This window comes from Canis aureus, chromosome 28 (assembly GCF_053574225.1).
Source record: "Canis aureus isolate CA01 chromosome 28, VMU_Caureus_v.1.0, whole genome shotgun sequence".
In the NCBI taxonomy this organism is placed as follows: Eukaryota; Metazoa; Chordata; class Mammalia; order Carnivora; family Canidae; genus Canis; species Canis aureus.
The window spans coordinates 27253646-27267561 of record NC_135638.1 but is presented as its reverse complement, the minus strand read 5'-3'; the positions used below and the strand labels follow the sequence as shown (position 1 = coordinate 27267561).

The 13916-nt window shown below is 40.2% G+C and overlaps 1 protein-coding gene across 2 annotated transcripts in view; it reads right to left on the bottom strand.

Annotated features, from left to right (window-relative positions):
- The window catches only part of CYP7B1 (cytochrome P450 family 7 subfamily B member 1), a 174553-nt gene extending 161610 nt beyond the window's left edge, over nt 1-12943 (bottom strand). For both annotated transcript variants that reach the window (XM_077876802.1, XM_077876803.1), the window contains exon 1: nt 12695-12943. In XM_077876802.1, coding sequence (XP_077732928.1) covers nt 12695-12807 — 113 coding nt within the window. In that variant the 5' untranslated portion in view covers nt 12808-12943. The remainder of the gene's footprint in view (nt 1-12694) is intronic.
- Nucleotides 12944-13916: the final 973 nt, after the last annotated feature.

The following is a 13916-nucleotide window of genomic DNA, read 5'->3' as shown; positions in this document are numbered from 1 at the left end:
ATCTTAGTCCCACTAAAGCAGATTGAGGAAACTGACATGAATCAGTCACTTTAGCTTCTAAAAAAGGAAAGACTAGCCCTTTAAAAATATTATAGTTGCCTATAAAGTGGAGCATAATTTACATATATCTTCCAATGCAGTGTAATTAAGAACATTTTCACCTACCTCCTCAACTTCATTAACTTATATTTAGAACTAGAGAAACTTTCTATAGTAGATCTCTAGTGAACAAAGGGAAAAACACAAGAACAAATAAAATATATAGATGCTTCTCGAATATGATTTTTTGCTTGAATATTTTTGGGATCTATATTTGTCTCAAGGTAAGGCAAACATTGCCTACGAAGTCAATCACAATATACCAGGGTTCAAGCATAAAATGAGAAGGAGTATTGTGCTAAGATGCACTCTAGCAAGACTATTCTATTATAGATTCATCTTGTAAAAAAACAAGCCCATGTAGCGTCATTTTATAAAACAACAACAACAAAAAGACGATGGGGGAAGGTGAATAAATACGAAAGAAGAACAGTTTGTGAAGAGATGAAAACTTAGGGCTGGATCTTTGTCAAAGAACATCATTACTATTTACAGAACTGTTAATCACAAATGTCATGGCAATGACACTCTTTTTTACGTAATAGTTTATCTCTCTAGTAAAAAAAAAAAATACACTCAACCCTTGGCTAGCAAATAAACTGCTGAACTTTTTTCACCTCGTTTTTGTTAAGTAGTTGAAAACAATATTCAATGTGGCACAAAGGAATCCAGGTTTACTTGAGACCTAAAATGAGGAAAATCCAAGAAGCACAGCAACACATATTATAGACCACCTGCAGGTTGCTTATGCTTATTGCTTACTGTTGTAGAGTAAATAGCTCTGAATCATTGTTATTATGGCTTTATTCCATGGTCCCTAAGAATGCTGTGGGAATTGGTTTTCCACACCTTTCTTTTTTTGGTTAAAACATCCCATTTACAGAATAAGTTAGAAAAGCTATGTGGTGGCCATGTTATCCACAGCCAAAAGACTCTATCCACCTGCAGTGGGGTAGGTTCCATCTCCAAGGCCTCTCTGTATGGTAACTCTAGAGATTAAAATAAGAGGGGGAAAGTTCTATAAATAAATATGGAGAATTTCAGTATAGAGAGAAAACACTGATTTGAATCAATTCCTTTAGAAAAATAAAATTTTCGAAGCTTCTGCTTCTGGATTCCTTCCCTTAAAAAGTAAGTGCCATTTCAACTTCAAAATATGTCCTGTTTTTAGAATTGGGGTATTAAGCTACGTACTATTGCCCACAAATGCATCAGAGTCACAAATGCTGTGGTCAAAAGTCTTTACCCTTCTTCAGTTGACTGGTGATTTCATATGTTCTAGAAATATTTTTATCTTTTGGCATGATGCTCTATACCATATGGCACAACACACTGACAAGCAAAAAGGGTAGAACTAGTTTGAAATATATACACATATATACACACATATATTTATACATTTATATATTCACACACACACACACACTGAATGTATAGTGAAAGAATTTGCATGTATGCCTGCAAAGAAATATAAGGGCAAAGTTACACATTCTGCATATAGTGCTGAGATTTTTGTCCATGTGAAAAAGTCCATCAAAATCCAAAGCAAGATTGAAAGTTCACTATAGGCCTGAAAGCATTCAAGAGACATATCAAGAACCACTATGCTTTGCTACATCGAGTAATATTTGAACTGTCTATAACACTCTCTCACACAATATTTAATGCTGCTTCTGCAAGTGCAACAGTAACTGCAGCAATGATAGGTGCAACAGCTTGTATAATCCACTTCTAAAGAATTGTTCAAATGGGAAATACACTAAACTGTCTTTAATTGATTCCCAAAGGGTGAAAAAGACTTACTCTTTGATTTCAGGTTGCTTCAACATTGTTTTCAACCCTCTGAAAACAGTGATCTTGAATCAAATTTTACAAGTTTTCAGATAGATTAAGGTGTCTCTTGGCCTGCTTACTATTCTTTGTGGTCAAGAGGCATGTTCCACTAGAAGCAAACATAGAGGAAAAGCTTCCTGACAACGACTTCTTGGAGATGACCCCAAAAGCACAAGAAACAAGCAAAAATAAAAAGTGGGACTACATCTAACCAAAAAGCTTTTGCACAGCAAATGAAACAATAAAATGAAAAAGCAACCTACAAAATGGGAGAAATATTTACAAACCATATACTTGCTGAAGCATTCATCTCCAAAATGTATAAGGAAGTCCTACAATTCAAATGGAAAGCAAACAAACAAAAAACTGATTTAAAAATGGACAAAGGAACTAAATAGACATTTTTCTTAAGAAGATGTATTAATGGCCGACAGGTTATGAAAAGGTGCTAATCATCAGGTTAATGCAAATAAAAACCAGAATGATATCACCCAGGATGGCTATTATCAAAAAACCAAGGGGTACATGGTTGGTTCAGTCACTTAAGCTCTGATTCTTGATTTTGGCTCAGGTCATGTTCTAAAGTCATGGGATCAAGCCCCCTGTCTAGCTCTATGCTCAGTGGGGAGTCTGTTTGAGATTCCCTCTCTTGCTCTGCCACTTCTCCTACCCATGTGCACTCTCTCTCTCTCTCAAATAAATAAATAAATCTTAAAAAAATAAAAACAAAAACAAAGAATAACAAGTGTTGGCAAATATGTGGAGAAAATGGGACCTTTATACAGTATGGGTGGGAATGTTGGTACCGCTATTCTGAATAGCAATACAGAATTTCTTCAAAAAATTAAAAATGAAACTACCGAGTAATCCAGCAATCACATTTCTGGGTATATATTCAAAAAAAATTTTAATCAGGATCCTATGATATGCATTCCCATGTTCATTAAAGCATTATTCACAATAGTCAAGATATGGAAGCAATCTAAGTATCTATCTACAGATAAGTGGATAAAGAAAATGTGATATATAAATAAAACGGAATATTAGTAACCCCTAAAAAGGTGGGAAATCCCACCATTTGAGATAACTTGGATGAAGCTGAAAGACATTACACTAAGAAAAATAAGCCAAATGTAGGACAAATACTACATGATACCACATATAATTTATGGAATCTAAAATAGTCAAACTCAGAAGAAGAAAGTAGAACGAATGAACATTACTAGGGGCAAGAAGAGGGTGTAACAAAGAAGCATTAGTCAAAGGGTATAAAATTTCAGTTATACAAGATGAATAACTCCTAGAAATCTGTACAGTATTGTGATTAGGGTTAATAATACTATATTACATACTTAAAAATCTGCTAAGAGCATAGATACTATGTCAAGTGTTCTTTTCATCATCATCATAAATAAAGATGGGAGGAAATTTGCATGTGATGGACATGTTTATGGCAGTTTCATGGATGTATACTTAACTACAAACTCATCAAATTATACATATTAAATATGTGCAGACTTGTATATGTCCAAAAGGGGAAAAAAGGGCAGGGGGACCTAGGAGAATAGGATCATTTGTCCTATTCTCCATTGTATCTGAAAAAAGGGCAGTCTGGGCAAGCAGTGAATCTTAAATTCTCTGCTGAATCATTAAATGAATAGGAGAAAAAGCCAGTGTATAAGATAAGGAAAAAGACATATTTTCTCACATTGTCCATCAGATGTGACTTTCACACAGTCTAGTGCAAGAGGGAGATAGACTATTATTATTTGCTTTTCTTAGATTTAACACATTCTTCTTTTAAAGTCCTAAAATATGTCTTCTTGTCTTAATTAAATTTCCACTAGTGATGCTTAAAAGTTGTATTAGATCTTAATACTTTAGTTTTCAGTTAAGGGTAAATGTGTATGTCAGAACATTATTGCAAAGATTTAAAAAGAATAAGAGAAAAAGATAAAATAGTGTTAAATTTTTGGACATAAAGTTAAACTTGGTGGATCTGAATACTAGACTGCACTACATTTTGGTTGTATGACTTTGGAACATTATTTAAATGAGACTTACTTTTTACCTCTACAAAATGAGAAAAGTTATTGTGAGGGAAGACTCAATAAATTTAACAATTTAATAATGAATATGAAATACTTGCCTCTATGTCCAGTAGGCATAGGAAGTGCTTAAAAGTATTGGCTGTTATTATTATAACAAGTCAAAAATAATTTTATAGTATTATATACTCAATACACAAAAACAGATAAGAGTCAACAATACTATAGTAGCTAACCCTAAAGTAGTAACTGTCCATCGTCCAAAGAAGTTAATCCCCTCACATCTTGCCCCAAAAGGACAGCACTGCCAAAATACAATATCATGACACTAAATCCTCACTAGACAAGACTGAGCAACAAGCCACTTGTCTTCCTGAGATAAAATTGTTTGGATGTTCATAGTTCCAAGTTACAGCTAATACAAAGCAATGCTTTCACCAGGACAATTTTGATTTTCAAGCAGAAAACATGGTGTTTCTAATAGTTTATAAGTAATTATCCTACGATTATTGAAGCATACTAAGGACTAAAATGCGTGTGATTGTATGTGATTAACCAAACTAGGCTCAGCCCTTTCTCAAAGGAGCTCTGATCTGTTAAATAAAGTACACTGTCCACCTATGCCAGGGAAGAGAATCATAAGCACAGTTATCAAATCCAGCACTTAGAACTAAAAGTTAATAGTACCTATGTTTAAACTCTGAATTTGAAGAAACAGGAATTTTAGGACTTGGCTGCACTCCAATTGCTATGTTTTCAGTTAGGTTTATGCTAAAGAATAACCATTGCACTGTTAGGTTCTCTATTTATAAATACTCATGATAGGTAAGCACTTGCTATGACATCTTCACTATTTAATTACAGCAGCAGAAAACGTGTTATGTATGACATTTGATGAATCATTTTTGTATGCAGTTTGTATATTTTGACATCAATATCTACAACTCTAAAATATTCACATTAGAAATAAAGAATTACCACATCGAATTGTCCATTTATTTATTCATCCTTCATTTCTTATGACAAATATACACTGAGAAACTAGTCAGTAAAGCATCGAAAGTTTCTTCTTTATTATTATCAACTATTTAGGATAAAATTATGAGGAGAAATGACAATGGATTTAAATCCTGTTATGGTTGCACTTTTATTAAAATTTCTATTAATTTCTGTATTAAGCAATTATAGACTTAATTAATCCTTTCCACTTTCCTATAAACCAAAAAAAGAAAGAAAAGAAAAGAAAAGAAAAGAAAAGAGAAAGAAGGAAAGAAAGAAAAAAAGAAAGAAAGAAAGAGAAATCCCATCCCAAATATTTCTGTGTTGAAAAAAATGCCAAAGCCATAAAAATGAGCACTCTGGCTATAAAAATGCACAATATAATAGATGTCACCTTCTCTTATTCAGCAAAGTAGCTTTCTATAATTTTGTCCTTTGCCTTTCACACAAGAGTAACGTGAAGTAGTTTCAGTGGGATTTTACTTTGGATAAAATACAAAAATACTCTCCTACAAGAGGTTGTTAATCTTTCTTCTATAGCTGATGGTTCTCTCTGCTCTACTACTTTTGGGAAGTCAGTGAAGCGCAGCATCCCATCCCTCTAGGTCCCTTCAAATCCTCAGAGTCCTCTTTGCTTTATCCTCCACACTGTGGACAGCAGGATGCAGGGATGCACCATGTCTGGGAAATCAGAAATCTGACCAGTTCACATCTGGATCTCAATGTCTATAGCCTATGACTTATTTTCAAAATGATTTTAGAGATTCAGAGATGTAGGATATATAACAAGCATTCAAAACTTACTTGTATATTGATGGATAAGTAAGAGAGACTGATGAGCAGCCCATAATGATCTGTGAAGTTTAGGACCTCAAGTTCTCAAATTACTATGCATTAAAATAGTGATGAAGGCACTGAGTATTTAGAAATATTTATTTTCTGTCCTACTCCTAATAGGTAACCAGCAAAGTCACCTAAGGCCCCGTCTTTCCCACTCTGAACTTTCTTGCAAGAGGCAGTGTAGTTTAAGGCCCAGGGCATGGCAGATACGGCCATTGTATTAGTTCTCTGTGGTTACTATAACAAATTACCACAAATCTGTGGCTTACACAACACAAATATTATCTTACAGCTCTGTAGCCCAAAGTGGGTCTCATTGGGCTAAAACCAAGATGTTAGCAGGGCTTGGTCCTTTTCTGGAGGTTCTAGAGGGGAGTCTATTTCTTTTGTCTCTCTAGCTTCAAGAGGCTGCCCTCATTCTTTGTCTCTTGGACTCCTTACTCCATTTCCAAAGCTACCAGTGGTTAGTAGACGTCCTCTCCCACCTCCTTCTTCCTGTGTTAATATGTGATTACATTGAGCCCATCCAAAAATTCAGGATAAGATTACTTGATTAACAACCTTCATGTTACCTGCAACCCTAATCTCCCCTTTGCCAAGTAACCTAACAGATTCATAGGCTCTGAGAACTGAAGTGAGAACAACTTTGGTGTTGAGGGATCAAAAACCCAGTTCTACTTCTGAGTCAATCTGCAACCTTAGGCAAATGAGCTAATCTCTTATTGTGTTAGTCTCTTCTTCTGAAAAATAGCTCGGTAACAGTTATCTCATGAACCACAGTGAAGGTTAAATGAGATAATATATGCAAAACATCTCAGGAGAAAGTGTGGCATAAAGTAGTGCCTCAACATTGTTCAATTCTGTCTTCCCTTATCTTCCTCTCAAAAGTCAACATGCTAGTGGGCTGGAGCTGGATACTGGATCCAGGTCCATTGGGCTTTATAACTATGCTCTTTGCCTTACACTACACTGTCTTCTACAAGAAGGTCTCATTGCTGGGAAACACTAAAGTCATGGAGGACTTGACATACATAAATAGTCCCACGTGTCTAAGGTCAGCACTCCAAGATTTTATTCTTATAGAGGTAATGGATTTGTGCTGATCTAGTATAAATTTTTTTTTTTTTAAGATTTTATTTATTTGAGACAGAGACACAGAACAAGCAGAGAGGAGGAACAGTGGGAGAGGGAGAAGCAGACTCACTGCTGAGTAGGAAGTCTAATGCAGGGCTCAATCCCAGGACCCTGAGATCATGACCTGAGCCAAAGGCAGATGCTTAACTGACTGAGCCACCTAGGCTCCCCTGACCTAGTATAAATTCTGAATTGATTTTTCTTAAGCAAACAGATACTATCTTCTAAGGGATAGCCATGATTTATCAGCAAATATGATCACAGCATTCAGTAATCCTTAGTGCTGACCCAATTCACAACATATTAAATGGTCACCTTGAAGGGCACACAAAGAAATAGTGAAGTGTCTTCAACGAGCTCACATGTTCCTATAATTACACAATTGGAAGATTCTCTACCTTCAGAACCTTCTCCTTTTTAAGTTATAAAATAAAACAGCAAGGCAAGCCTGAAATCTGTCTTAAATGGTAACAAGACCAATCCAAACACTTAAGTTTCATAAGGGAAAGTGTAGCACCATGCATAACTGATTACTCCTTGCCACAAATGTGCCTGGATATCTCTCTAGCATCTCCTATGTAAAAACATTAAAACCCACCTGTTAAATTCAGCACAATCTTGAGTAGAAAATTACTTTGCTTTCAGCTGCCCACATCTTTGTCCTATACTTTGTTATGAGAAAAGAGGAAGAAACAAGAAAAAAATCCACTAGTGATTGCAACCTAGCTCTTCTGATTGTCTAGGGAGTGGTAACAATTTGAGAGATCCAGAACACCATGGGTCTTGTTTGGGAGCAATCCATTAGAATGAGGAAATAACTGACCTATGTGATACAGTGATGTCAACAAATCAACATTTCAAAATAACACATTATCCATATAACCTTGACATCTTACAACTTGAAATCACTGAACTTTTACTTTGGCTCATACTAATCTTAACAGCATTTAAATCTTATTTCTTACCAATTACAGAATTTGGGGGGCAAAGGGATATGTGTGTTGGGGAAGAGGGATGCAAGAGGGAAGGAAAACCATCCCATTTTTCTCCTAAACAGTAACTAAGATAAAAAGGTTTCTGAGTAGTGATAAAGAAACCTAAAGGTACGAGTCAATTGTCTTTGAAGTTGATATCATACTTTACAAATTGTGTTTACATTTCTCATGCACTTCGCTTCTCACTTCTACCTTGTGTGGTAGCTGCTCTTTCCATTTTCCAGTTAGGCATAGTCAGGGGTCACAGAATTCATGGATCTTTTGAATCTCTTGCTGAGGAAGGAGATTCTCTCTGAGGTAGTCTGGAAAATGTCATTTGGTGAGGCAACCTCTTCTGGGCTCACTCTTTGAGGTGTTTTTTCCAGTTGAAGATTTACATAGTGCAAGTTCAGTTGTGCTCTCAGGACCTACTATTCTCTAATAGCACCTTCAGAAGGGTCTCAGCTCGGTCAAAACCTTAATCTTAGTCCAGTAAGACTCTGACCTCCAGAACTGTAAGAAAATAAGTCTGTGTGTCTTAAACCACTGAATTTGTAAAAATTTGGTATAGCAGCAATAGGAAACTAGTGCAATTTTGGTAGTTGAAATTGGCATCCTGCTGTGACAAATACCTAGACTTGGGGAATGGGCAGAGGTTGGAAGAATTTTGAGGAAGACGACAGAAAAATATCCAGACTGCCATGAACAGATGTAGAAATACAGATGATAGCAACTCCCCTAGTAAGGACTCAGAAGAAAGTGAGGACTGTGGGAGAGAACATAAATATCATCTAAAAGCCTAATAGATCATAAGTTAAAGCCTGAATAGACCATAAGTAAAAATATTAACATTAAAGGCACAGCTAGTGAGGGCTCAGATTATATGAGGACATGCCATTGTGAACTGGACGAAAGGGATCCTTGTCTTAGAGTTGCAGAAAGCTCATCTACATTGTGTCCTGCAGTTATGTGGAAAGCAGAATCTATACAGGATGAACTTGGATATTGAGCTGAGGAGATTTCTAAGCAAAGTGTTGAAGGAGCAGCCCAGTTTGTCCTGTTGCTTATAGTAAAATGTGAGAGGAAAAATGTAGAAGCAGGGAAGAATTCTTGGGCACCAAGGAACCAGGAACTGATGTTTTGGGAAATTCTCAGCCTATCCAGACTGCAAACCCAGAGATTCACTGTCAAGGAAGACTGCTCTGGAGAGAAAGCCAAGCATGTTGCTGGACAAATTTTTCTAGTGCCTGGGAAAAATCAAAAGGATGGAGTATTCTGTTAAAATCAGGGATAGATGGAGACCAGCCTTAAAGCTTTCCTGGATAGAACTAGTTTTTAGTCATTCAGGCCAAGCTTAATTTAGCTTATTTTGTGAGGCTAACTTGATCTGGATTATTTCTAGCCTATGCCTCTGGAAATGATAAGCAAAACTTGAATTGTTTCCCAAGGTTTATATGAGGTAACCACTGAAAACTGTAATAATGTAACCCATTACTGTGAAGATAAAACACTCACTGCTCTCTCACTACATAAGCCACTTTATAAAAATATACCCGAGACTCATTCCATGTTCTGGTTTGAGCACTTCCAGTCTGCGAACTGTCTTTCTGGTGTGTGCACAACTATTTCTTACTAATTACTACTTCAGTGATTCATTGGCTATTTTGAACTTTTGACATTCAGTCATACACACTCATTCACATGTAGAGTATTAGTCAGTCATTGAAAAGATGATGCATGTGACTGTTTCCCCTTAGCCATGACAAAAAAAAAAAAAGCCAGGAATATAAATGGTATGATCCAAGAAAAATCTGTGGAGGAACCTCTTCTGATTGAGTCAATCCTTCCGTACATGGAAGACCCATGATGTTCATGGGAACTTTTGTCCTAGGATGGATCATATCAAGATCCCCACACTAATTTAAATGATTTAAATGGTGAGATTCGGGACTTTCGAGTTGAATGAGATTTATATGAGATCTTGGACCTTGTAATAGGTTGAGATTTTTGTGAATGTTGGGTGGGGTGATATATTTTGCATGTAAAATGGACATAAATCTTTGGAGGTTAGAGGGAGTACTGTGGGAGGAAGAATGTTTCCCAAATACATCCATGTGTTAATCCTCCAAACCTATGAATATGTTACCTTACATGACAAAAAGGACTTTGCAGATGTGACTAAATTAAGGACCTTGAGATGGGAAGATTATCCTGGATTATCTGGGTGAGTTCAACATAATCACAAGGGTTCTTATAAAATAGAGGCAGGAATATTAGAGTATGAAAAAAAATTGAACTCTGGTGGTCTTTAGAAACTAGAAGAGATAAGGAAATGGATTCTCCCTAGGTCCACCAAAAGTAATGCAGTCCTGCCAACACCTTGATAGAGGCCAGTATGATGGGGGAACAGAGGACTAGCTGAGGACAAAAAGCACATTGACAATTCCTTGAAATAGGTGAGTGGCATTCCTCTACAGACTCAACTGTCTCGATGTTCACACTTTGCTAAGGGCAGAAGGCAATCTTAGCCCGAGCCCCCCAGGATCCTGTAAGCCTACTTTAACATATAAAAATTCCCTTAGAAATTTCCCTTTATCTCTAAACCCCCAAGATACGTGTTGGCAATCATCCTCTAAGCACATGGCCCACCGATATACATCTGAAGGGTCTCATGACTCAGGTTTTATTAGACAGTAATAAGTGACCTTTTCCCAACAATATCCAGCCCCCTCAAGGTCCTGGAAACCTTGCTTCCAAAATTCGTTAGAGAGTACACGAATAGGGTACTCTCAAACCTCTCCCAACTCCCAAGTATATAAAGAGCCACCCCTCACAGGCCTGGAGCAGCAGCTATTCCTGCCCACAGGTACTGTCCCAGTGCTTTAATAAAACCACCATTTTGCACCACAGACGTCTCAAGAATTCTATCTTGGTCGTTGGCTCCGGGCCTCACCCCACCAAACCTCACCTATATTCCAAAACTTCATCAACTAAGGCCCATTTCAGACTTCTAATTTCCAGAACTGCAGGATTTAAAAATCTGTTACTGCCCCCTCCCTATCATATTTTCTGTGAACACTTTCCTCTATTCATAATAAGCTCTTTAATTCTAAGTGTCCCCTTTAACACATATATAATTTAGTGCCACTCTGCATTTCATTTATTTAGAAGAATTTACCCATTTTATATTTATTTTATATTGTTCTGATAGGACTTTGTCATTTTTACACGGAATGGGAGGTAGGGAAAGAATAATAGAGACATGTTTGTTTTCAAGTTGGCCTTGCTAACCAGACTCTGTTTTCATATGTTGTCTTTATAATAATTTAGAAAGTATCGGGGATCCCTGGGTGGCTCAGCAGTTTAGCGCCGCCTTCAGCTCAGGGCTGATCCTGGAGACCTGGGATCCAGTCCCACGTCGGGCTCCCTGCATGGAGCCTGCTTCTCCTTCTGCCTGTGTCTCTGCCTCTCTCTCTCTCTGTCTCTCATGAATAAATAAATAAAATCTTTTTTTTAAAAAAAAAGTATCTATATGTAAGTCAATTATTAGTAAAAAGTGGTGATTTTTAAAAACATATGTATCTAATTATCGACTTGCTGGAAACGAACTGAGGTTCCTAGCACCACCTAAATCATATCTTGAATTTATCGATTTTAAATGTGGTGTTGGCGAGGCGTAGACACTGTGGAAGATGGAACCTACAAAGAATCAAGTAACACTGAAATGTAACTATCCTAAATCCTCACGTTGGGCTCTAAAGCAAGAGCACAGCCATTGGAAAAGACAACCTGGGGGCGGGAATGGCACATCCCAGGAAAAATCACTAAAAATTTTCATGCGGCGGGGGGTGGGGGGGGCAAGCAAAAGCTCCCTTCTGGAGTATTCATCCATGCACATTCTAGAAACGTCCACAGGTATTTGAACGCAGTACAACGGTGCCATTTTTCCCAAACTATTGAGAAACAACCTGTATCACACACATATTTATTCATAGAAACACACCTGAGTGTGTATGTACAAACGCACGCACACACACGTGAATGTCAGATTTGTAATCACAAACAGAAAACACAATGATTTCGACTGAATGCTTTTATTTTGAATATGTTTCTAGTTCCACATTTCAAATCAGTTAAAGAAGTGACGCACTTTTAGTGTGTTGTTACCGCTCTTGTTCTAATAACACGAATACCGTAACTGCACAAAATACACACTATACGCTCATTTAGTAGTCAGCAAACTCCCACGAAGTAAACTGAGGCACAGAGAAACACCCAGAGAGATGGACCAGACCGCATCCTGCCGCCTTCCTGAAACTCTTCACTTTTACCTGAACGAAATGTTAAGAAAATTCCCCCTCGAAATGCTCGAGTTCTAGGCCATAAAGCATCAACTAACTCCTTGTAGCTCAGCACCAAACCGCGTCTGCTCGGAAGCCATGCGCGATGCATAATGAATAATGCAAAGCCAGGGCTTCTTGCATACAACCTAGACGGGAGCGGAGCGGCAAGTCGAATTCGGTCCCCACGCTTTAATATGCACGCGGATGTATGGGGAGGGGAAGAAGGAGCCTTTGTCAGGACACACTGTGGTCCCCGAGCCGCCGCCGCCCGCGGCAAGTTCCGACTAGGCGCACCTGGAGCCGCGGCGGGCGGCGGGCGGCGGGCGGCTCCCTCGGGAGCCCGGGTCGCGCTCGGCCCGCGGGGACCAGGGCGCATGCGTGGCCCGGGAGCCCGGCCGCTCGGCGAGGCCGCGGGGGCGCTTACCTGGTGCGCCGGGCGCGCAGGCACAGGGCCCAGAGCAGCAGGGCCGCGGCGAGGAGCAGGCCCGGGACGCTGGGTAGCTGCGGCAGCCACGGCTCCAGCGAGAGGAGGCCCATGCCCGCCGACTCGTCTTCCGCCGCCCGGTTCCCGCGCGGCCGCGGCGCACAGCCTGGGGTGTCTCGGGGCGGCGACTCTGCTGCCTCCCGCGGCGTCTCTCGGCGCGCCCCACACCCCCGCCCGGGTCCCGGCGCCAGAGGCGGGCCTGCGCGCGGCGCTGCCGGGAATGTCACCGCGGGCCCCCGGGCTGAGTCTCAAAGTTCTCGCCTTCCCCTCCCTCCCCCGGCCCAGCCCCCACCCGCGCGCACCGCCCCGCTCGGCGACCGCCTCCGGCCCGGCGGCTCCGGGAGAACGCGGCCGGGGCTCCTGGGGGCCGGAAGGAGGCCCGGGAAGCGGGAAGGGGTTAGGAGCTCCTGACGACGAACCTCTGGAGGCCCGGAGGACGGAGACTCCTGTTCAGCTTTGGAAGCGAGCCCCGCAGCCCGCGCCCCCCTGCGCAGGGCACCCCGCCGGCCCTTGCACGGCGCTGGGACGGTGCAGGGGCGCAGGGGCGCGGGGGCCGCGACCCCGGGGGCGGGGCCGGGGGCGCCTCTGCCCGCGCGGCCTGTGAGCTCACACGCTTTTGTTGAGAGCCTACTACGTGCAGAGGCTTGTCCGAGGGGCCGGGAATGGAGAGCGGGGCCATGAGGGACACGGGTCCCCGAAGAGAGAAGAAAGGCCAGTCTATTGCAGAGCAACGCCAAGGGCCGAAACAGAAGTGGTACTTGCCCTACAGGTGGTTCCTACGAGGGATAAGGGAGAAACTTTTAAAATACTTTTGCCAGAGTAAGGCCCACTCACCAAGGACTTCACACGTGTTTATTTACCCTCCGTTACAAACTTGTGATACAATATTTGGCTGTATTTTAGAGAACATATAATGACACTGGCCAATTTACCCTCGTTGCTCAGTTAATAAGTGACGAATAACCTTCTAACCAGACTACTCCAAGCCCACTGTGTTTTCTACTTTATGGAAGATTTTATTATATAAACAAGGTTCTCCGGAGTATTATAACAACTTAGGGACTGATGGCCATACCTCAGACCTTTGACCTTTCCAGTCCATCCTCCCCCTTGCACATCCCTACAACACAGACCTATTCGCTTTTACCCTGTTTTTCAGAAC